The sequence below is a fragment of the Pecten maximus genome, chromosome 6 (assembly GCF_902652985.1).
Source record: "Pecten maximus chromosome 6, xPecMax1.1, whole genome shotgun sequence".
Lineage (NCBI taxonomy): Eukaryota > Metazoa > Mollusca > Bivalvia > Pectinida > Pectinidae > Pecten > Pecten maximus.
Genome location: NC_047020.1, coordinates 25,603,999 through 25,628,835, shown reverse-complemented (window position 1 = coordinate 25,628,835; position 24,837 = coordinate 25,603,999). Strand labels below are relative to the sequence as shown.

The 24,837-nt window shown below is 35.6% G+C and overlaps 2 protein-coding genes across 2 annotated transcripts; one reads left to right on the top strand and one right to left on the bottom strand.

The window, feature by feature from the left end:
* Nucleotides 1-1,644: 1,644 nt before the first annotated feature.
* On the bottom strand, nt 1,645-9,815 carry LOC117329365 (cyclin-I-like). The gene is made up of 7 exons (XM_033887287.1): nt 9,653-9,815; nt 7,506-7,653; nt 6,269-6,397; nt 5,986-6,060; nt 5,506-5,646; nt 4,865-5,095; nt 1,645-4,612 (listed from the first exon to the last, which is right to left on the bottom strand). The coding sequence occupies exons 2-7, from the start codon at nt 7,623-7,625 to the stop codon at nt 4,298-4,300; spliced, it is 1,011 nt and encodes a 336-aa protein (XP_033743178.1). The 5' UTR covers nt 7,626-7,653; nt 9,653-9,815; the 3' UTR covers nt 1,645-4,297.
* Nucleotides 9,816-10,031: 216 nt separating this feature from the next.
* Nucleotides 10,032-23,334, top strand: LOC117329363 (cyclin-G1-like). Its single transcript, XM_033887286.1, has 9 exons — nt 10,032-10,184; nt 10,304-10,629; nt 12,199-12,279; nt 13,237-13,383; nt 14,668-14,742; nt 15,390-15,635; nt 16,783-16,887; nt 20,888-21,087; nt 21,604-23,334. Exons 2-9 carry the CDS (start codon nt 10,519-10,521, stop codon nt 21,716-21,718), a joined length of 1,080 nt encoding a protein of 359 aa, XP_033743177.1. The 5' UTR covers nt 10,032-10,184; nt 10,304-10,518; the 3' UTR covers nt 21,719-23,334.
* The last annotated feature ends 1,503 nt before the right edge of the window (nt 23,335-24,837 follow it).

Sequence of the window (24,837 nt, the reverse complement as noted above, 5' to 3'; positions counted from 1 at the left end):
CTAATGTACAACCAATTGATGGTCATTGAAGGATAGCATCGCCGTGTGCGAAACTTTGGGAGGCTGCGGTAAGTTTTTTATTCGTATTGCGATAGCGCGAAGCTGGTGCCGACTGTATAGTGCTACCTCACTGAAACATACCGCCAAAGACGTCACATTAAACTGACAGCAGGCGAACTAGTCCTCCCGTTTCCAAAATGCTGAGCGCTAGGCAGAGTTAACTACTAATTTCTAGAGAATCTGGTATGTCCTCGGCTAGGGACAAGAACCCAAGGCTTCCCTCACAGGGAAGAACCAAAAGGCTAAACGTGAACTAGTGTCAATATTGGGGCGACATTAGAAAGAAGGAAGATTTATTGAAATGAGAGAGAAATAATAACCCAAATTAAGTCGCCTCTTACGAACAAGCAATGGTGATAGCAGGTATAAATAGTACGTCCTATCTGTAGGCCCAACATGATAAGAATTGTTATCATCAATAGGTTATCGAATTTAACAGTGAAAATGTTTTCTACAAGAAATATTTTTGTGGTGTTAAATTTGTCTGTTACTTTGAAGAGAACTTTTCATTTGTTCAAACATCAAAACAAGGCGTGGTCGTCGCAACAGTAGCTCATGAAAATTAGGTTCCTACAAGTAGTTTTTAGGTCACATGAGGTGAAGTTAAAAGACAAAAGGTGGTTAGCAAAGGTTATTTGAGACCACCTCATGTGACGTTTTGTATGGTCTACATGTAAGGTATCTCTAACTTAAAATCAGACTCGTGCAACATTCAAAACAGTCAACACATCCACCATCTTGAAAATCATCCCATTACTTCTGCCGAAGGGAACCTAATTTCCATGAGTTACTTGACTTATGCCTCTAGATCCGATCGCAAGAAAAAGGCCACAACAACGATTCTCCAACGGACACGGTTTTGAGAGACCCTCTTCAGCTCTGCCTGTTATACCAGCTGCCTTCATTTCAGCGTCCGTGCTCCTTTGCTTAGTCTGCTAACTTTGCGTTTTCCCGGGGTTTCCATTCTTATGCCTGCCGAGTGACGTTGGCTGGTGATTTGCGCATTGTTTGACCAATCCGCCTCCATTTTCTCATCTTAATGTCTTCTCCGACCGTGTTTTAGTTCTATCCTCATTAGAGATGTGGCATTTAACATCTCATTGTACAGAGGCTGCACGGTCATTTGTCTTAAGACAGGAATTCCATGGAAGTGGACGTGTCGCCTTTGCAGAAAGTTCGGTGATTACAATTGAGAGTTATGGCACAGAAACAAAATTTCTATTTTTAGTAAGTAATCTTAAACTTCTGACCTGAAAAACAATCACAAGCAAGCACTTGTGATAAGGAAGATCTGCATTTAGTTTGAGTTTGATCGGTCCAAAGGAACTTTATCACAGTAACTTCTGTGCGGATGCCACTGCCACTGCCAGTAAGACCAACACCGACATAATGATACCTATATGTTGCCTGCTTTTGCAGACAACACAAAAAGATGTCAATGAAATACAAAGTGTAAATCCAATACTGGTTGTGATATTCTTAAGTCTATTATCACATGGTCTTCTTTAGTGAAATATATGATCCACAGTTCTGTTATTTGGACTGCTTCATTATGTGATAAAAATAAACAACAGAAACAGTAAGTATTGCCACCAGAGATTTATTGCCTCTCCAGCTTGTGGGGACACCACTATCTGCACACAGTACAGACACCATCTCTCGCCTCCACTTCGGCACCATGAAGGGAATCAAATGTGATGAGAGTAATGATTGAAGTATTTGTCATTTTTTTGATTATTTAAACAAAATAGTTATGAAACCTAGTAGATATTTAATGAATAATGGGTGGGATTCCTCTTATTGAAGGAATGATAAAATAATTTTCTTCATGGTGCCTCCTGGAAAATTAACAATAGTACATATAAAGGGACTAATAATGAATGAAATGATAAATGAATATAAATTCTAATTAACGTACAACATACAATGAAATGAACGACAATTACACTCTAACTAGATGGTGACCATATACCCAATTTGTTTACTTTGGCTATTATATCAGTGTAACTAATGTTTACCCTGAGTTACTTTCGTTTCTCCCTATATGTAACATACTGACCCATCAGTCACATGTTTACCATGATTTTCAGTCTCTCTCCTCATTAAGATTTCCATTCAGATCACACTGGATAAAACCAGTAATAATTCTCACAAATGACTGTTGAAGTGTTCAAAAAACTTTTTTAGTAAAACCATGAGATTTTCGTTTTCCATATGACTATTATGAAATGATTATAGACTAATTAATAAATTAAAAAAAAAACAAGATTATTTTTCCTTCACTCCCTCTCTTTCTCATCTAACATTGTTGGTGACATGATCAAACTCGCTCGTATTACTTCTCTGATTATAGTCATTTTTACCTCATTGTACACGACGATTGTCAAAGTCTGGAATAACAAGGACAACTGAAGGTCAACAATGCCTTAACATATAGGTAATTAATTTTCCTTTACAAAAAGAGTATTTCAAAATCATAAGAAACATGAAACAAATTATGTTCCAATGTAATATCTTAACTCAAACCATAAGTGCATGCATCTGTGCACCACTTGATCAACAAAGTACAGATAACATTTTTTGTTAAACGTGTAATGGTCCTCATCAATATATTCATCATTATCTTTCTATACACCACATAGTGGAAAGGCGCACTGTGGAAAAATTAAATGGGAAAAGGCAAATACAATACCCCAATAATATAAATGAAATAAATAATTAATAAACTCGTTATCATCTCAACAATTGTCCATGGAATGTTCTATGAGAGAAAAAATGATAAGGTTCTTATATCAAAGGGTATTTGCACAAGTATATATAACTGTAACACACCGTATAAAGAAATTATGATAACTGATAATTCAACAATAACTTGCTATTATAATACAAATAAATATATATTTATCTTTATTTTATTGCCATTCAATGTTGTGTAGCTTTCTGTGGTGCATCCCTTTCTAACAGTGCGCCTCTCCACCACGACAATATTTACAGCAGGTGTCCCAATCTACATCTACTCAATGGATCTGCTGCCTCTCACATAGGAATAGTCCTGATCTAGACTTATCCCTGTTAAAAGATCCTGCTTATATTGAATATTTACATATGTGTTTAAAGAATTAAAATAATTCCAAGGAATATGGCATCTCTGTTGCATACAAACTATAATACATACAAATGAAAGACATTTTTTTTAACATTTTCATATTTCTTTGTATTTTTTATAGACATAGATATTTTTTAATGTTAGGTTTTTTTTTCATTTTTTAAATTTGTAACGTTGAACATAAATACACTAATTGTCTCTACAGACTCGCTGGTGGCAATTTTATATAATTTTTTTTTGCTACGTATTTTACTGATAAAAAGGATTCATACCTCCCTCAAGCCCTTGGATTAAAACCATGGAAATCAAAAATAAAATTATCTAAGTTTGGTAGCTAGGAGAAAATAAACAAAAATTATTTAAATAAACAATGAATATCACTAAATATCACCACACTTTAACACTATCAACAAAAATATATTAACTTTTACAAAAAAAAAAAAAAAACTATATAAACTGTACATCAGTTATTTTCTCATTTCTAACAACAATCTTACTATCTCTTTTTAACAACAATCTTGCTAAGACATAAACGATAGAAAATATTAACTTACTGGCAACTTTTCTCTTTGCAAATCAATAATCATCAATAATTATCACAGACTTTCATATGAAAACAAACCTAATTCATAGTCCATTGCACTGTTACTATCATCAACTTTCTTACTTAACAATTAAATAAAAAAAAAAAAAAAGTATTTTACTTAATAATACATACAAGTGTAAGGGCTTGAGGGGTGCAGACTTGCAGGAGGCAATACTAAAATGTAAGTACTGATAAAACTGCAGTATTCTTACATATACAAGTGTCTTGTAACCATTGGGTAACTATTCTATCTAGTACTTCTAACTTGCTTTGTGCAGAAGAAATCTACCTTCAAGCATTATGCAAGGTCCATATGTGGCAAGAAAATTTCCTTACATTAAAATCTGTATCGATTCAATAACTTAATATTTTTTCGAAACGACAATATGCAAATTAAATAAGGCAATCTGCTTTCTGGAAATGAAACTTTCGATATGCAATATTAGATAGTGCGACATCTAATTTGTGGAGATTTTTTAGTCTAACATAGAAATAACTGAACCTTGTACAAGCATTGAGAAGTAGATTCAACAGAGCGTGCTTTATTAGTTGGCGGCTACAGGTGTAGGCTTGAGTTGTCCACCTGTTCCTTCAGTATCTTGGTGCACTTCCGAGCCACATGACACCCGTAGCAAGCTGCCATCACAACTTGTGTCCTCATTGTAGAGCCTCTTGATAGCATCCGAAATATCATCTTCTACCTCCTCATCAGACTCAACCTGCTCAGCCTTCCGTTTCATGGTCTTGATGCGCCGGAGTGGGTGGTGGGGCAAAAAGTGGTACCCAGTAGGAAGCAAGTGCTTTTCAACGAGGAACCGACTTATTAGCTCTCGGCACCAAACCAGGGATTTGTTGTCCATCTGTAACAAAAGAAGATATTTAATCACATGCACATTAGTGGATAATAAGAGAAATGGTCCATCGATAAGAGTCATTCAGCCCAAATTGTGATATAGTTGGTAATATCAGAAATCAAATCTAATAGTCCTACAACCTATCAAAAAGTGTTATTCAAGCTCTATTGGAAGGGACCAGAATATTCATAATGCAAACAGAAATCCAAACTGTCGAACGATTGACCGATATTGTTACAAACACTGGTAAATGATTACCCCTGCCATCTGTTGTATCATGAGCATGATGGAGAACCAATTCTGGGTTATCTGTTCCAGCTCCAGACTGATCATGGCCAGACAGATGACCGACGGTTTGAATGTCTGCAGGCGGTGGTTGCTGAGGCAGAAGAAGAGTTTCCGTGTGAGGACACCAAGATGTTGGGAGGGTGTCATGTCACTCAGACCATCCAACAGTTGGGGGTGGTAACACATCAGCATAGCATGGAGCTGTTTGGAAAAGAACAGACATAGATATAAGGTACATTAATTATAATCAATAATAAACAAAAATGCATGAAAACTTACAAGATTAGACCCATTAAAATCATTAGGCCTACTACTAAGTATGGATAGAGATAATTTAGTGGGTAATAAGAGAAATAGTCCATCGACACATCAGCATAGCATGGAGATGTTTGGAAAAGAACAGATATATATATAAGGTACATTAATTATAATCAATAAGAAACAAAAATGCATGAAAACTTACAAGATTTATAAAACATGACTGTCAGAGGACACAAATATCTTTCCTGGAAATTATTAAATAGCTCAATCATTTGTCTAGGAAAATAATTAATATATCCATAAAATAACACCTCTTGAATTTGGAAGAATGATCGATGCAAGCAACTTACAATGTGAAGGAAGTCAGTTGCTGTTACATATTTGATGTTCCAGTTAAGTTTGTTGAGAATCACTGCCTCCATCCTGAGAATTTCTGCTACAGAACAGGAAACTTGACTTATCTTCACAAGATCCACGGTGCAGGGTATTACCTGAAAAAATACAGCATAATATGACAACACTGCAAGATGCGGCTTTTCTTCTACTCTTTTGATAATGGTTTATATGTATGGATCTTTTCAAATTTAAATAGGGTAGTTATGATTCAAATTTGCAGTTATGATAACAGAAAATCTTCACCTTCAGATGCATCAGTTTATCTACCAACGAAGTTATTATGGACTCTACAGGGAAAAAATGAACACAAATGACACATCTGATAGTAATTGAACACAAAAATTTTCTCAGATTATAAATCGGCAGAGAATATTTCCCATAACATCTTCACTCAATCAATGTGTTGTTTTTAACTTAATTCCAATAAATCTTACCTCATCTTCCTCTAGGGTCTTTGCTGCGATGAAATAGCAGCTGATTGCGACACAATGGAGATACTTGGGGCGAACCTGGCAATGGACAACATTCAATATGATCTCTCAAAGAAACTATTACTATGTGTGGTTATAATCATTTAGTGCTGAACTATTTGTGTTTCTTAAATATGGAACATAAAATAATAATCTTTTAAATAATCATCTCTAAAATAAATAATGTACAAGTTCTTTCCATAAGTCATTTAAATGAATTTAAAAAATAATAGAGATCAATATTCACCTTAACATGTTGAAGAAATTTGTCCAAAAGGTAAATACTGAGACAAACAGTTTCGGGAGAGAAATGGAAAGTGTTGTTCTGGTAAATGATCCAGGAAACAATCTCATCTCTGTGTTGTCCTAGTACCTCCTTAAAAAAAAGAGAGAAACAAACAGTTACAAGAAATCAAAATTCATTTTTGTCATTAACAAATGCGAAATTGAATGCAAATTCTTAACAATTGGAACAGAAAACACATGTATTAGTGCACGTGTAGTATAAGACACATTTTGGGAAAAAATTGGTGAATTGTTAAAGTTTTTTTCAGAAGTAAACTGCAATTTTGAGAATTTGGCTTTGAAACGAAATAATAACAATTGGGAATGGGGCCCATTAACAGCCCAAAAAAGCCCTTGGATAACTAATGGAGCTGAATACAAATTCTAACTACCATCTAGTTAAAATCAGACTTTTAAAACTTCACATAATTTGCTACAACCTCAATAAATTCACAAAATTTTAAGAAACCCTGATAGCCTAACAACAATGTGATGCTTATCAAACTAAATAGACAGGATCAATGGATTGACCCAGTTACAAGTCATTGTCCTATTCCTCAACATGGTGACCTAGTTTAGATTGAATGTTGGGACTACTTTTCTCGGGTTTGGTCATGTGTGTAGCATATGTGTATCATATAAGAATTAGAGAATGGCAATGACCGAATTTGATAGGTCACCGACAGAGTGCATTTAACTTATTTACATGCAGAATGCTTTAACTCAACAGTAATACTTACTTCTATGCAAATTATGCAATAAAACCAGCTTAAATTGTTTTGGAAACATCTAATCCTATTCACTGGGGAATACCTTATTAATATTCAAATTACCTGGCAAAATGCCAAAATTACAAAGGCGTATTAAAAACTAATTATCTTATGACGATTTGTGTATATATTTATTTCATTAGATTATATATAAAGTACTAGTGTAACCACTGAGAACACACCATGACAACAAAAACAAAAGGATCATAAACATTCACAGTTATTTAAACACCAACATCATGAAAGAACAGTACATAATCCACTTAATACAAAAATATATCACAATGATTTAAGGTTTTTAACAATATACTAGCCTAAAATTAAGGAGTTGTTCAAGATTTAATACTAGCAATTAGATTATTTGAATGAAATGCACAGATTTAAGTAGTGAAATTATAACAATTATTATTCTATAGAAAAAATGTTTACCTGATGTTCATTGCCTTGTGTTTTGTATGACACAGGTTTCCATTGTCCCTGCTCTTTGTGAAGGGACTCCCCAAGCATCTGTAGCAAGTGCTTAGCACTGATACCACTGTGCAGCTTCATTCTGACCCCCAACTGTGCACCAAGCAACCTGAAATATATTTCATTTGACCCTGAATATGTTTATAAAAGACACATTCCTAAGGCTGCCATATATCATAAAGCATAATCCTATGATTTCCTAGATAAGGTTATCACAAGTTTTCAAAATTCAATTACTGTTTCTCTTTGCCAAATTGATAAACTCAACCAAAATCATATTTGTTACGGTATAGTTAGTTTATTAATAATCTATTGACAGATAGGCATATTGGAGAGTGACAATATTTATATAACATGTCATTTGTCATTCAACCTTGCCTTTATGGTTAATGTTGTGGGATCGCACAATGTACCAAACACCAAAAGCATTGTACACACAATTTTGCACTTTACATAACAAAGTCAAGGTGGATGTTACCTTGGTTTTGAAGAACAAAGAAATGCAATGGATTTGCAAGACTATTAAATGCAAAGCAATTAGTTCCTTAGTTACTACAGGTAAATTTGAAATAGAATAAAATCCAGTATTACATTCCATACATGTAAGTTTACAGCCTACCGCTGATTAGAGAATTATCCTGGAGTCAACGAATTCAATGTTTAATACATGAAAATATATAATTACACATCATGGCATGAAATATATCTTTTTTTTTTCTGTGTGTGTTCTTATGCTGATCAATTAGCACTTGAAGCATGTATATTCAAAGGGAATATTCAGTACGGCTTCAATTCACGCCTCTATGGCAAGTGATAATAATATCATGAACTGGAGCCCTGGTTGATCACAAGCCACGGCTATCTAGTTCATAAAAGGACAGCATTTAATTAATTTTTCTTAAATAGATCTAGACTCTAAAGATGCATGATACGATCAAACATCTCTTGTGTGCACATAACTGTAACAAGCTGTAAATGTTAAATTACTTGAAAATATTGAATAATTTTATCTATAAATATAATAATGTCCTATATTGGGTCCTCCTAAAGACATGAATGGACCAGAATGGGTTACTTAAAGTTGTTTATCACTTATAAATATGTAATTTCTCGGTGTTTTATGCAAGGAGGGATATTATTACATATTAAATAGCCATTTTTATTAAAATATATATTTGTAATGATGTATTTTAAAACTTGATAAATGGATTGCTAATTGAACCAACAACATGACCCATCAGTTATAACATGAATGTGTAATTAATTGTTTATTGATGGATTTGAATGGGAGTCAATCATGCGAGTGATAAACTGTGCCATAATAATGTTTTGTATTTCAGATGTAACGTGTTTTTTGTCCTGATTAATTCATATAAGAAATTGTAACTTATAATATTGTACAGTCAGCAGTATGTTATATAAATCATCTTCGACACTAGTACTGTTCTACGGGCCGCTGTTCTATACTACCACTAAAATTTGAGTGGACTATACGTTGGGATTTTTTTTTCAAGATCAGATAAAATTACCCATAATTAAAATCACCTAAGTCCATAAAACATATAGACAATCTAATACAATCACTAGATGAAAACAACCATTGCGAGCGAAGCGTCATAACTCACTTTTTAGATGAGATTTCTGGGAGAAATTGTGTCGAAGAATCATTACGACACCATTCTTCTGGTACGTTGTGTGAGCTAAATTAGACTCCGTCCTTTACCATTTTCAACGACATACAAACGAATCAATCCAATCAAATGACGTAACGTATTGCATAGTTAGCTGAAATAGGATCTATGGCAATCTCTCGAGGATTCTAGAACGGAGATCCTAACTGAATGACCTTGTCTTAGGGAAAACAAATAACACGAATTCCGAACAAAAATCTGTATGAAACATGCCTAGTACAACAACTATGAAACTATAAGTGGAAAATATCTAATCATTACATCAGAATTTAATACGTATCTACCGTGATATCGGTTTGAAATGTCAGAATTTTTGACAGAACGGAAACAAAATGGCCACCCATAGCCAGCTGATGCAAATCCACAGCAACTTGCAAATCCTGTCAGTGGGTAACTGAACTGAATACGAATGCTTACCTGGATAAAACTGAAGGAAGAGAGTTGAACCAAAGCCTTCCCCTGGTCCATTCACGGAGCTCTGCTTACATCTAGATGATCAAACCTCCATTTTTCTGTCTTGGCGAAACTACCACAACGAAATAGGAAGAATTCCTGTTGATATGACAAAGATATAAATAGAAACACCGCACGCATAATTTATGAGTAATTATTTTTGTCGTATCAATACGCGGTTAACATGGCCTGTCGAATAACCCGATGTAAGGAACTGATTTTACAAACAAACATATGTTTTTTACAAGGAACCAATGCTTGTCCAAATTTATAGGAAACTGTTCAAAATATTGGGATAGCATCATAGGCACTATTTTGTATGAGGCATGAATATTGTTGATAGGTGAAACGGTCGGAAGTTGAACTGTCAAAATTTTGCAGGTGCCCGTTCAAGAAGGAATATTAGATATTCTGGCGCGAAGAACATCGATTTCACCTTTTTCAGACGACACCATATCATTGAACTAAGTTTAAAGATGATATATTGAAAATAATGGTGGGTGTGACTGGTTGGAATGAATGTTATTGTTTACAAGCTTTCTTCTAAATTTAGGTATATGTTAATTAGCCATTGAGCCAATCAAATTGCGCGTTATTTTCTTTTATGCTTCATAGCCAATCAAAGTTCGTGTAAGATTTGTCAACCGCTTATGCGCCAATATTCGAACGCTCTATCTTTGGCGAGCAGACGTTTGACAGCTGATCTTGGTTCTGCATTTTGGCGCAGACGATTCACAAAAAAAAAGCCAAGGATGCAAAAAAATAGAGTAACGACAAAATAACAGGTACCGTCTGACTGCTTTATAGCAGGAAGGTTTACTTCGAAGAAAATGGTTCAGGAAATTTATACACTGCCGATTTCTGAACAAGAATTGAGAAATGTCAAGTCTGACATCAACAAACAAACAATGGCTAATTCACGGAAATCTGCGAACAGTCAGGTAAGTTTTGATATATTAAAAATACCTTGAAAAGGCTGTGCCTATGCATATTGTGTTGATACTGTTTCATTAATAACTAAAATTACATTTAGGCCTTTTTATTTCTTAAAGTATGTATAGAACTCTACTAGATTTTCGATTATTTTGTTAGTAGAAGTCTAGATCATTTGCTTTGTTCAAATGGCATCTGCATTCGTTTGTGAAATATTCACAAAGATAGATACAAGAAACTTTATTAATCGTCGAATATTTAAAAACATCAGCTTCAAGAGCTTGTATTTCGACAAACAGTGCACAGGTACTTGGGGTCAGGAACTAGAGTTATTATGGATTTGTCTAATTTTAATTTGTAACATCATTTCATGTCTATTTATGCACCGATACAACATTGGAATCGATTATAAAGCGCTTTTAAAAAAAAAAACCCGTTTCTGGTTGTTATAATATAGAGGTAGAAATCTACACAGGTACTTGGGGTCAGGAACTAAAGTTATTATGGAATTGTCTAATTAGTGTAGAAATTTATAAAACAGTATGAGGTGATCAAAAGTTTGAGCAACATAATAATAATGAAAGTCCAGTTTCACGGTAGCCTGATCAATCATGCAAAGGGCCCAGCTCCTGTGTTGGTTATATCAGAGACTTGTATATCACAAGTCTCTGGTTATATGATCAACTCTAGTCACGTCCACTGCATCATTGGCACGATTGACCGAGGTCCACACTGATAAAACTAATAAAGCAAATTAAAATTAAATGAAAGATAAAAGCAATGTAGAAGAGCACAAACATCACAAAAAAGAAAGCAGCATCACTTGCAGCTGGCAGTTTAGTTACACAGGATACAAACTTAGAAAGCTTTACATCAGTCAGTACACAGACATATACACATGAGGCCATTCCATGCATGGAGTAGCCTTCAGAAGTCTAGTTCTCAATTTTACGTAAGTCATTCAGCAGGCGGTTCCATATGCGGGCTGCCTCTTACCTGAAGGACATGTGGCCGTGTCTTATGGTGTTAACCCTTGGCATTTATAGGATGTGGTTCTATCATAATTATTAATAAGATCATCCTGAATAAAATCAGATGTCATATCAATCACAATTTTTAAAACTTCACATGCTATTAATTTGCATTTGACATTAAAAGTAATTGTTCCACATTGGTGGTATAATACTAATAGGTATTATGCCATCGTACTATGTAATATAGTAGGATAGGATAGAATAACATTTTAAGAATATAGAAATCAGATGCAGCTAGGTCCCTATGGCCTGGATGAATAGATGTGAAATCTGGAGAGTACACAACAAAGAGATTTTGTACATCCTCTTAAGTTGCTAAATAGTCCAGGTTTCCCGTGGCCCTGACACCAGACACTTGGATATTCTGACAGATACTGTAGGTACATGGTGCCCGTGTATGACACATATAAATTTAAAGCTATCTGTCAAAATGTCTGTTGTCAGGGCCAGAAGAAACTCGGGCTAACTGCGCAGCTGCTAACATGTAACCTGTGATGTAACTAACAGTAGATTAATCATTAAACTCTTGTATTCATATTACAGCATACCAAGACAGTGTATGATGTGGTGGTATTGAAACAGATGCTGCAGAGAATGGGCAAGGAACAACAGCCAGAGGACTGGGTACGTATGGCACATAACATTGTCTGATCAATGTTTTAAGTTTTAGTATTGCAAAAACTGAGTTGCACGATTGACTAGATTCGAGGCACAGAGCCTTTTGTCATTTCTGGCTATTTTTTGTAATATAAGGCCAAATATGACCCATTGAGGTCTCAAGGTCTCATTTTTAAAGCAACAAAATATCACATTTATTGTATGTGATGTAAAGATGATAATTTAAGGGCAAATTTGTTGCAAATAAACTGGTTTAGGTTTGGGTTTATGGTTTAAACCTGGTTTTCAAAACGGTTTGTAAACTAAAACTGGTTTGCTCTTGAGAAACAAATGCTAAATTCTAGTTTTCAATATGGTGTCTTTGGGAGAAAAAGCTTCAGAGCAGTATTTGAAACGTTAATACCTCCTGAACACACAAAAATCCCCCGAATCCCAAATTATGTTGAAGACATACTTCCACAATTCAATGCAATGACAGGGAAACGCATGCAGTTCTAGCAGACTTTCTTTCAAACACAAGGGAAAACTGTCATACCAATGGGAAAACAATTATTAATATTTATAATTTATATTTTATTTGTCCAGTCAAATGACACTACAAGCCATAGCTGGCAAGTTTGGAGCACGTAGCGCACTTCAAGAGCACATTCTGCATGTGTGTTGACAACATTCGCCATCTTGTTTTCAGAAACGAAACCTTCCAAACCACAACCGGTGGTGGTTTGAATGGTTTAATAAACTAGTTTAGGTTTATCAGAAACAAATGAATGAACCGGTTTCAGTTTAAATGTGGTTTGAAACTGGTTTACTCAACAAATGGAAAGTTTACAGAACCGGTTTGAAACTAAAACTGGTTTTAGGAGAACAAATTCGCCCTTAGTGTTTGCTCCTGATTAGGATCAGCTAAAGTACCTGTCTGGACATCTAAAGCTGTATTTGTTTCAATTGAACATTTGATTGTAGTGTGACCACCTGAACAGGACAATACGTACATCACAAAGAGACAGTGCTGTGTCCACAATTCGATGTCTAAGCATGTTTTACAGCTACAGTTGTGAAACCTTTGCAGCAGCAGTGAATTTCCTTGACCGGTTTCTCTTTAAAATGAAGGTAATAAATCATTAAAACAAAACAGATTTCCATTGATCTGCAGACTCAAAATACTAAAGATTACAAATACTTTCTCCTACATGCGTGATTATTTCAAATGTTATGGCAATATAATGTTATATATATCCAAGAGGGCACATAATTATACTATAATCAATTTATCAAATCATATTTAACTTGAATAGTATCAGGACGACTCGTCACAAACCGACAACATGTACTCGCACAACTTATTCAGCCAATCAGCTGTTTCATGAAACAGCAGCTGATTGGCTCTTCGACCACCATTCTGTTTGATTTTTTATGTTTAGATTATGCATTTCTACATAAATACATTAACATTATTTAGTTTTTTTATTCAATGCACTTTAAAACAAACTAATTTTAGTCAATAATATGTGATTTGTTACCCGAAATTGTCACTGCTACCCGAGTCGAGATTTGCGGGACGAAATGAACCTATGAAAAACAAAAACATTCACTACATAGCACACGGACGCTGCCATCACATTGATTCAACAGGCGATGTTATTTTGTTAAACCTTTTAGTTATATTATTTATTTACTTTTACCATCTGTACACCACCTAAGATTTTTTTTAATTATAATAAGCCCCTGGCGAAATAATTATCGACCGAGGGGATCGTTTTATTTATACCCACTATATTTGTGTAACTGTTCCATGTCTATATCATTATGTGATCGTTTGTAATTTACTTGTGTTTTGATAAAGGGGTAGATTGCCTCGAAAATTCAACAATTTACTTGTCTGTACTGTCGTTATTACTACTTGACAAATAAGCATCCAGTGAACATCTGTTTGTAAGGATCCAGTACCTATATTGGACCATACCATCATTATTACTAACTAGACCCTATACATATATATATAATATATATACTGGAATATTTGATAAGCTGTGCATGTATCCAAAAAACATCTTAAATTACATATCCTTGTGTGGAGGAGAAAACAAAGTGGAGGAATGGAATGACAGCTTTTTTTTTTTTTGCTTTTTTTTTCCTCCGTATAATTGACTTTAATGGATTTTACTCCTAGAAGTTTCTTTCTCAATTCTCCAATTTCTTTTCCAAATTGAGACAAAATGATTCCATTCCAAACTAATGGAAAAACATCTTCAACTTGAAACCATCATCTGTCAGAAGTACAATTGTACATGTTTATCAAAAAACATTTTATGCAAATATGAATAGAATAGTCATGCAATTCCAATGTGCTTTACATAAATGTAAGACATTGACTAGTGTTGTTTTCCATTTCAGGTACAACACAAATACATTTCAGTTGTTGCTGCAGCTTGTTTCTACATTTCTGCCAAATTTAATGAAGAAGCAGAGGTAAATATTGTTTTGACACTATCCAACATCATGTACACTAGTTTTTTTTTTTATATGCCAGTCAAATTATGCATGGAAAACAATGATTTTATTTGTAAAATTGTCCAGTGTCTCTGACTCAGTTTGTACCTAATCAATTAAGTTGATTTTATGAGTGGCAGTTATTTCCCTTTAGTCATATTTTTCACTACATTTAACAGAATCAAGATTGCAGATTTGTTTCCTAACTAAACATTTTTAAATTTTTACAGGACAGTGTTATTTTCCCTTAATCTATGTTAGTACAGGCAGCTGGAAAACTAGATGGGAAAAAGAATTGTTGCATTTTGCTTATTTCCATAATTCCCCTCTCAGTTTTTTTTTTAAACAAATCTCTTAGAAACTTGATAGACTTTGTAGTTATGATGTGTGGTTATGGTTCAATTTTTATGGAACCATTTTTTCTGTTGTATTTCCATATTTTATGCATTCTTAAAAGAAACGTCTTTTGACATCAGGTGGGCATTTTTAATTCCTGCATTTTTTGTAATTAAATCCTGACATATTTGCAGTAAGTTAAACTTAATGCAAATTTGACCTGGTGCTTGTGAAATGGAAGAAAAGATATAGTACATGAAAATATGAATTGATGGCAATCATTTTTTCAGGAAATCCCAAGTGCATCAGAAATTTCCTGTCTTCATGGTCAAATGTGGAAACCTTCGGATCTGAAGAGAATGGAGATGTTGATCCTTGAAAAACTGAAGTGGGAAATATGGCCTATGACATGTCCATCCCTTCTGAAATCTATCTGTGATATCATCTCGCTTCCTGGACACTATACTTCTTTACTTGATTCCTTGCTAACCAAGTTCAAAGTTTGCATAAACTATAGCTCCTGTGCAATTTTTAAGGTATTTAAAGCTACGTTGTTTCTTTTACTAGTATAAGCAAAATTTAAGGACTTTGCTAGATAGGAAGTTTAACAAGATATTACTTGTAGTAGAATATTAAATTACTTATTGTATAAAGAATTAGGAAAAGAACTGCCTGACATAATTTTTTGCATAATCAAAGGCGTGAGTTTTCTATAAGTCTATATGATCAAATTGACAGTACCTGGCAACTGGTTGTTCAACTTTGCAACATTGAAACTGTTTTGGTCATACCTGGTATTAGAACACTGCAATCATAGTGTTCAGTCTTAGGACTTTTTGTTCAGTTCACAGCATGATTCAAAATAGCCTTTGTTTTCATAATGCAGTGCATGCCAAAATTTCAAATCTTTTACAGGACATTCGGTCTGGTGAAATAGAAATGTTTACCAGACCGGACAAAATTTTACCAGACCAAAAAATATCCAGAGATAAAAATTCAAATTGCACTTCTAGGTTTTAATTGAATAATGTTATATTCAATAATGAACAATGCAATGAAATTTCCAAGTTTTAAATATAGGAAACAACTAAACACAGAAATTGAGATTGGCATTCTTTATTTCTAGGGTTTTTTTTGTGCTCCGCACTTCTCTCATGGTCCTGAATTGTCGAAATCTTCAGATTGGTACACCCAGTTAAGAACGTATTTTGTCCTTTCAAGCAATTATGAATTGGGTTACCTTTAGTGATGGCAGTCCGATCGATGCATAGGACACATGTCATCACGGCACCGTCAAACCTCAGCCATTCCTCGTGCTAATCACACAACTTAGCTAGAAACTTTCGCTCCCGCTTTTCTTCATACTGTTGTTTTGAGTGCGAATTGAAACTATCAGAACTTTTACGCTTTGAAGCCTTGCCCGGCAGTGCACTGAGAACGTATTTCAATGGCAGAAACATCGCCCGGAAGTTATGATAGAAACTATAATAAACGGCCCGTATGAATTTCGGACCTACGACAGTTTTATCGGATATGTCCGACGTACTTTGGCATGCACTGATAATTTTATATTTGATTTATTCAGTAACAATAATATGATTGATTCTATCAGAATTAAAACATGCACAATTGCTCTGATAAAGTTTGTTGAATGTTTAACAATGAATAATTTACATTTTACAGAGTGCCACCCTAGCCTTGGCTTTGATTCAACACACAGTCACCGAAATGAATGTTCAAACATTTGAGTTGAATCAATGCTTACTTTGGCTTCATGCAATCTGTCAGGTAAAGCTTGAACTATTTTGAAAAGGAATTCTTAATTGTTCCCATGTTGAAATGAAAAGGCTCATAATAGGTGAAATATACACTGTAATGTTTGTTTTTTTAGTAGGATCAACAATAATAAATTAAAAAAAAAAGGACACTTTAATTTAAATATGCTACATTGTTAACAGTGCATGTATTGAAATATATCTCTTTGAAATTTAACCATCATATGCCTTAAATAACTGAACATTACATACAAAATATAGAGACCGCATAAGGCGCATATCTTTGTGATATCAATTTTTTATTAGCTCACCTGGCCCGAAGGGCCAGTGAGCTTATGGCATGGCGCAGCGTCCGTCGTCCCTCCGTCAACTTTTCCTTTAAATCGCTACTAGTCCTAAACTACTCAGTGGATTTTGACCAAATTTGGTCTGAAGCATCCTTGGGTGAAGGGGAACCAATTTTGTATAAACGGTGGGTCTGGCCCCCCAGGGGCCTTAGGGGCGGGGCCCAATAGGGGAAATATAGCAAATTCTTTAAAATCCTTCTTCTGTAGAAATGAAGGGATTTGATTCATATTTGGTCTGAAGCATCCTTGGGTGAAGGGGAACCAATTTTGTATAAACCGTGGGTCTGGCCCCCCAGGGGCCTTAGGGGCGGGGCCCAAAAGGGGGAAATATAGCAAATTCTTTAAAATCCTTCTTCTACTGTAGAAATGAAGGGATTTGATTCATATTTGGTCTGAAGCATCTTTGGGTGAAGGGGAACCAATTTTGTAAAAACAATGGGTCTGGCCCTCCCAGGGGCCTTAGGGGCGGGGCCCAATAGGGGAAATATAGCAAATTCTTTGAAATCCTTCTTCTTCTGTAGAAATGAAGGGATTTGATTCATATTTGGTCTGAAGCATCCTTAGGTGAAGGAGAACCAATTTTGTATAAACAGTGGGTCTGGCCCCCCAGGGGCCTTAGGGGCGTGGCCCAATAGGGGAGATATAGCAAATTCTTTGAAATCCTTCTTCTTCTGCAGGAATAAATGGATTTGATCCACGTTTGGTCTGAAGCATCCTTGGGTGAAGGGGAACCAATTTTGTATAAACGGTGGGTCTGGCCTCCCAGGGGCCTGAGGGGCGGGGCCCAGTAGGGGAGATATAGCAAATTCTTTGAAATCCTTCTTCTGCAGGAATAAAGGGATTTGATCCACGTTTGGTCTGAAGCATCCTTGGGTGAAGGGGAACCAATTTTGTATAAACGGTGGGTCTGGCCTCCCAGGGGCCTGAGGGGCGGGGCCCAGTAGGGGAGATATAGCAAATTCTTTGAAATCCTTCTTCTTCTGTAGGAATAAAGGGGTTTGATCCATGTTTGGTCTGAAGCATCCTTGGGTGAAGGGGAACCAATTTTGTATAAACGGTGGGTCTGGCCTCCCAGGGGCCTGAGGGGCGGGGCCCAGTAGGGGAGATATAGCAAATTCTTTGAAATCCTTCTTCTTCTGCAGGAATAAAGGGATTTGATCCACGTTTGGTCTGAAGCATCCTTGGGTGAAGGGGAACCAATTTTGTATAAACGGTGGGTCTGGCCTCCCAGGGGCCTGAGGGGCGGGGCCCAGTAGGGGAGATATAGCAAATTCTTTGAAATCCTTCTTCTTCTGTAGGAATAAAAGGGTTTGATCCATGTTTGGTCTGAAGCATCCTTGGGTGAAGGGGAACCAATTTTGTATAAACGGTGGGTCTGGCCTCTCAGGGGCCTGAGGGGCGGGGCCCAATAGGGGAGATATAGCAAATTCTTTGAAATCCTTCTTCTTCTGTAGGAATAAAGGGGTTTGATCCATATTTGGTCTGAAATATCCTTGGGTGAAGGGGAACCAATTTTGTATAAACAATGGGTCTGGCCCTCCCAGGGGCCTGAGGGGCGGGGCCCAATAGGGGAAATAAAGCAAATTCTTTGAAATCCTTCTTCTTCCGTAGGAATAAAGGGATTTGATCCATATTTGGTCTGAAACCTCCTTGGGTGAAGGGGAACCAATTTTGTATAAACAGTTGGTCTGGCCCCCAGTGGCCTTAGGGGTGGGGCCCAATAGGGGAAATATAGCAAATTTCTTTAAAATCCTTCTTCTTCTGTAGAAATGAAGGGATTTGATTCATATTTGGTCTGAAGCATCCTTGGGTGAAGGGGAGCCAATTTTGTATAAAGGGTGGGTCTGGCTCTCCCAGGGGCCTGGGGGGGGGGGGGGGGGGTGGCCCAATAGGGGAATATAGCATATTCTTTAAAATCCTTCTTCTTCTGCAGGAATAAAGGGATTTGATCCATGTTTGGTCTGAAGCATCCTTGGGTGAAGGGGAACCAATTTTGTATAAATGGTGGGTCTGGTCTCCCAGGGGCCTGAGGGGCGGGGCCCAATAGGGGAAATAAAGCAAAATTTTGAAATCCTTCTTCCGAAGGAATAAAGGGATTTGATCCATATTTGGTCTGAAACATCCTTGGGTGAAGGGGAACCGATTTTGTATAAACGGTTGGTCTGGCCCCCAAGGGGCCTGAGGGGCGGGGCCCAATAGGGGAAATAGGGTTAATCCTTTAAATCGCTACTTGTCATAAAGTTATGAATGAATTTGAACTAAATTTGGTCAGGAACATTCTTGGGAGAAGGGGAACAGAGTTTGTATAATTTTTTACTCTGAACCCCCAGGGGCCTGAGGGGCGGGGCCAAATAGGGGAAATAGAGATTAGTCTTTAAATCGCTACTAGTCATAAAGTTTTTAATGGATTTTAACTAGATTTGGTCAGGAACATTCTTGGGGGAAGGGGAACAGAGTTTGTATAAATTTTTACTCTGAACCCTCAGGGGCCTGAGGGGCGGGGCCAAATAGGGGAAATAGGGTTACTCCTTTAAATCGCTACTAGTCATAAAGTTATGAATGAATTTGAACCAAATTTGGTCAGGAACATCCTTGGTAGAAGGGAAACATAGTTTGTATAAATTTTTACTCTGAAACCCCAGGGGCCTGGGGGGCGGGGCCAAATAGGGGAAATAGAGATTAGTCTTTAAATCGCTACAAGTCATAAAGTTATAAATGAATTAGAACCAAATTTGGCCAGGAACATTCTTGGGGGGAGGGGAACAGAGTTTGTATAAATTTTACTCTGAACCCCCAGGGGCCTGAGGGGCGGAGTCTAAGAGGGGAAATAGGGGTTAATCCTTTAAATTGCTACTAGTCATAAAGTTATGAATGAATTTGAACCAAATTTGGTCAGGAACATCCTTGGGAGAAGGGGAACCGTGTTTGTATAAATTTTTACTCTTAACCCCCAGGGGCATTATGGGCGGGGCCCAATAGGGAAAATAGGGGTTTATCCTATGAATTGCTATTTATCATAAAGTTATGTATGGATTTGAACCAAATTTGGTCTGGAATATCCTTGGGGGGAAGAGGGGAAAGAAAGTTTATGTAAATATTGACTCTGACCCCCAAGGAGCCTGAAGGGTGGGGCCAAATAGGGGAAATAGAGATCTGTCTTTATATTGCTCCTAGTCATAAAGTTTTAAATGGATTTGAACCGAATTGGTCAGAAACATCCTTGGTGAAAGGGGAACAGCTTTTGCATAAATGGTTACTGTGACCCTCCATCCCATAACTATGTATAACATCGCTGGACATTAAGGGATACACACAATTCTGATGTAAAAATAGGCCCAAGGGTCTTTCCCCACCCTAAGGGACTTAGTTTCTTCAAACACAATTAGGTTGTAAAAATAATCCATAGGGTATTTCAGTCCCTTAGAGAGTATGTGTATTAACAAATTGAACATGAACATTATCTTGACATTTGGTCAAATCCAACCAGGTGAGCGATACAGGCCCCATGGGCCTCTTGTTAACTTTAAATTAAAGATAAAAAGAGAAGCTCAAACTTTTGGAGGTTGGTTACTTACAGCAGCGTATTCTTGTATAAAGTAGTTGATAATTAGTCTGTCGGAGATGTAGCCCATTTAAGCCATCTTTAAATCCAAATTTCTGTTACAGGTGCAAGACTCGGAATTCTACGAATGTTTCTGTACAGTGAGTGAAATCTTAGACCAGTATAGAAACCAGCCAGGTAGTCGTCCAAGTTGTCTAAAAGTTCCAAAACCTCCAATAAGAATGTCTCTGATATCAAGACCCAGTTATTATGGCTGCACCGATCTGCCAACAATTGAGGAATCAGATTCTGCCATGTGTATAAGGTAAAGCATTTAAATTCATTTTCCATCTTTTAATAACAATATTACTGGTCGATTTATTAAGTGCTCAAAATTCACTTCATCTTGTGTACCTAGCTAAATTTTGGAGTTTATAATGATAATTTCTAAAGCTATAAATAGTTACTGTTAAGATCAAATGGGATGACACAAACTATTACTCTGTCCTGTCTTCAGGCTTCCCATGGGCTAAAAAATTTCAAATAATCACTATCACAATGCCTGTTTTTTTAAATTATCAATAGGTCTTTGAACTGTTCTTATGATATCAAAAAACTTTATTTCATAGTGTAACATAGTGACATTGCAGAAATAATGAGCTAGCTATGGGCATATTAAAATGTTGAATAGACATTTAATTGATTTATGATACCATTATTGAATAAGGTATAATTTGATGTAAAAGTGTGTTCAGAAAAGAAGTACATGTATTATTACAATTGAAATTCAGGCATTTGAATCAAATAAATGATATTTGTTTACATATCTGATCATTTTCAGTGATGACAGTGATGATGTATTTGAAGTACCAAAGATGACTACACACACTGACAGAGAACTGAAGAGTTGGAGTTATGCGTTACCAGAGAAGTGTGCAATGTGTGATATTCATTAAATATTTATTATCTTTTGTTTGTGTAAGTTAGGCTTGAATGATAGAGTGGTTCTAGAAATCCACATGAAATGTCAGTTAAAATAATGGAGAGTCATATTTGTAAACTGATTATGTAAGAATAGTATGAATAATTTATGATATAGAAATCCATATGAAATGTCTGTTAAATGGAGTCATGTGTGAAAGAGGAGAGGGAGAAGTAAGAATGTTTCATGTATTTTATCGAATTAAACATGTTTCTAATGATATACTTTAATGTGTGAACAAACCAACTCTCAATCCTTTGTAGTGTCCTAGGCAAAGTGCATTTCCTAAAAAGAGTTGTCTGCCTTAATACAGAGCACCTTGGATTGACGGGAATGGTTATAAATTATAATGGGGCAATAGCAATTCATATCAGCATTGGTGCAATTTAATGATGGAGCCTATATTTCCGTGTTTACTCTCTAAAAGAGCCTGAGATATATACCTGGTACTTCCTTTGATATATATAATTTTATACAATGTAATCATTTCATGAATAGGATTCTGATGGTACACTATTACAGTTGCAAAGATTCATGCAATATGATAGGTTCTTATATGATGTTTGTTTTGCTATTTTCAAACAAACAGACCAAATTTTTTTAATTTCTTAGTTCAAAATGATTTATCAAATGAAACAACAAAATATAGTTTAAATGCTTTTATAAAACAGCTCAATGACAATTTTATTTTTGGAAAAAAAATGTCTTATGTTGATTGCATTTTCATATATTAATATTTTGTAAATCATCATCACGTTTCAAAAATATTTTCCAACATCTCTTTAGCAATATTTTAGAAACAGACATCAAATGAAAGCTTTAAATCACTTCTGTTTACATACCAAATCTTTTTTTAAGTAACATGTTTCTTAAAATGTTGTGTTGTTGTTCTTTTAAGACTATAACTGTGATTTGGGATGTAAAGCAACCTTTGTTTTTTCCAATGTTAAACCTCTTAGATATTGTACGTTGTAATGTAATTGAGATGCATGTTTTACAAGGTTTTAAATTATGGACACATATTTTAGGTTTAGTTTTAGTTAGAATTTTAAACATGTTCAGCACATTTTTATGCTTGGCTAGTTACCATTTGTTGATGAGCTCACAATTGAAAAATCTTGTTTGTATACTTGTTTCGTTTGCACAAATCAATAAGCATTCCCTTTTAAAATAACACTTTTGAGTTAAACGGTTTTTAAAAATAACTGAATTCTAGTTATACAATGAAATATTATACAGGCAAAGGCAATGTAAGCCCAAAAGCCATATTGAATTTTAAATATACATCGTTCAAATACCAAATAATGGTGGTTGGAGATCTAATGATGGGAATTACTAGTATTTTACATGTAAAGCATTAGTGTATATTTATTTTATTCTGTATGCTGTTTGTTATTTAATGTGAAAAAAACTAATGATTTAAAATATAATACACCATTTTTCTTGAATCATAAGCACAAGGTCTACCAAAAATCTGCAATATAATTTGCTCTGGCTGACTTATTTTTTCCCTGACAATGGACTTCGTCTCCATCATGAAATTAATTATTTGAAAATACCAATAAAAAAACATCTTGTATATAAACACATCTTGTATATAAACTCATATAAAAATCTCATTGTATCATTCAAATCATTATATTTATTACTTTACTAAGAAAATGAATAAATTTCTATTTATGTATCTATGTGTCGCTTTGTTCACTCGGTCTGTCAAATGTAAAATTCGAACATCTGTCAAAGTTAGTCTGGCGACCCTTGTCCTCTTCAGGGAAATAAGGCCTGGTACTGGGTTTCATGGTCATTACCAACACCACAAAATGACAGTTTTCAACAAAGGAAGTTGGGTTTTTGTCACAAAACGATTGTAATGGGCATTGCTCTGCTCTAATCCTGGTGATGAATGCCCTCCTCTTTACAAACCTTGGTACAAATTTAAGTATTTGCTTAACAAATTATGTGACCTCATTAGTATTAAGCCATGTAATACCATGTATGTGGAGCACCTGCTGATATACAACTGTACGAGTGTGCACAGTAACCGAATTAGGCAAAGATAAAGTCGGTTTCTCTATTATGTGTTCACGAATAACTATTCAACATAGACACTTGGTCAGAAGACAGTTTGTAGTAGTTTGACAATGCAATCTTCTTGATCCAATGCTTAAACCGTTTAAAAAAACAATACAGTTTAAGTTTAAGTGTTTGGTCAAGATTTCCTAGTCCAGCTTCTATATAACATCTTTCGACCAACAAAGTCTACGTTGAACAGTTTTTCGCGAACACAAGAAAACAACTTAATTTTGGCCTATCTATTTCGATATAAAGATAGATCTATAGAAAACGTCATTTTAGCGTGTCGGATGTTGTGTCCCAAGATGGCCATACACAAGGTCGTTAGCGCCGACCGCCGTGTTATCCAACACCTAATCACACCGCTCCTAATTGGCTAATAACGATCTTATCTGGCTTGTTTTAATGATCTCACAAACCGCCCTGTGGTGATAACATTATTCACTCACACAGAATGTTTTGTCAAAATACATCTTTAGTTTCTCCTTTCACACGTTTCCTTGCAAATATTAGGGTGCTATACGTCTAGTATTGAGGTGGCCTTTCCTTTTGACGAATCAATACTAATAGACACATTCACATCACTACAACAATTAACACGCATACACACTAACCACACCATACATGTCGCACGCAAGGCCGTCCTTAAATGACATCAGCTGTTAATAGGGCGTTAAACAAATATAACCAAATCTCGTGTGATAATCTGTTTCGTCGTGGAGACAAAATCGAAACAACAAAAGTCTCTTTTTCGTATTTTCTGATGGCTCTGACCTTCCTTGAATATTCAGCAATAAATTAAGCATTAACAATAGGCTCAAAATTTTGAACGCCTAAATTGCGAGCATACCACAAAATTTGCACACAACTCACAGCGACTATTTACTTGTATTGAATTAATTCCATTCGAAAAAAAGTCTTAATCAAAAGATCGGAGGGACCGTGTTTAGGAGCACACCCTCTTTGGGTGAGCTATGCGCGGTGCTTTCGCTGTAATACCTCTTAAAGCTTCGTTCAACT

Bases quoted from the DNA above. Each gene is read 5' to 3' on its own strand.
- LOC117329363 (XM_033887286.1), top strand. From the start codon at position 10,519: ATGGTTCAGGAAATTTATACACTGCCGATTTCTGAACAAGAATTGAGA. The intron at 14,743-15,389 runs GTAAATATTGTT...TCATTTTTTCAG, and splicing joins AATTTAATGAAGAAGCAGAG to GAAATCCCAAGTGCATCAGA. The intron at 16,888-20,887 runs GTAAAGCTTGAA...TTTCTGTTACAG, and splicing joins GGCTTCATGCAATCTGTCAG to GTGCAAGACTCGGAATTCTA.
- LOC117329365 (XM_033887287.1), bottom strand. From the start codon at position 7,625: ATGAAGCTGCACAGTGGTATCAGTGCTAAGCACTTGCTACAGATGCTT. The intron at 6,398-7,505 runs GTAAACATTTTT...CTTTTTTTTAAG, and splicing joins CACAAGGCAATGAACATCAG to GAGGTACTAGGACAACACAG. The intron at 4,613-4,864 runs GTAATCATTTAC...CTTTTGTTACAG, and splicing joins TGATACAACAGATGGCAGGG to ATGGACAACAAATCCCTGGT.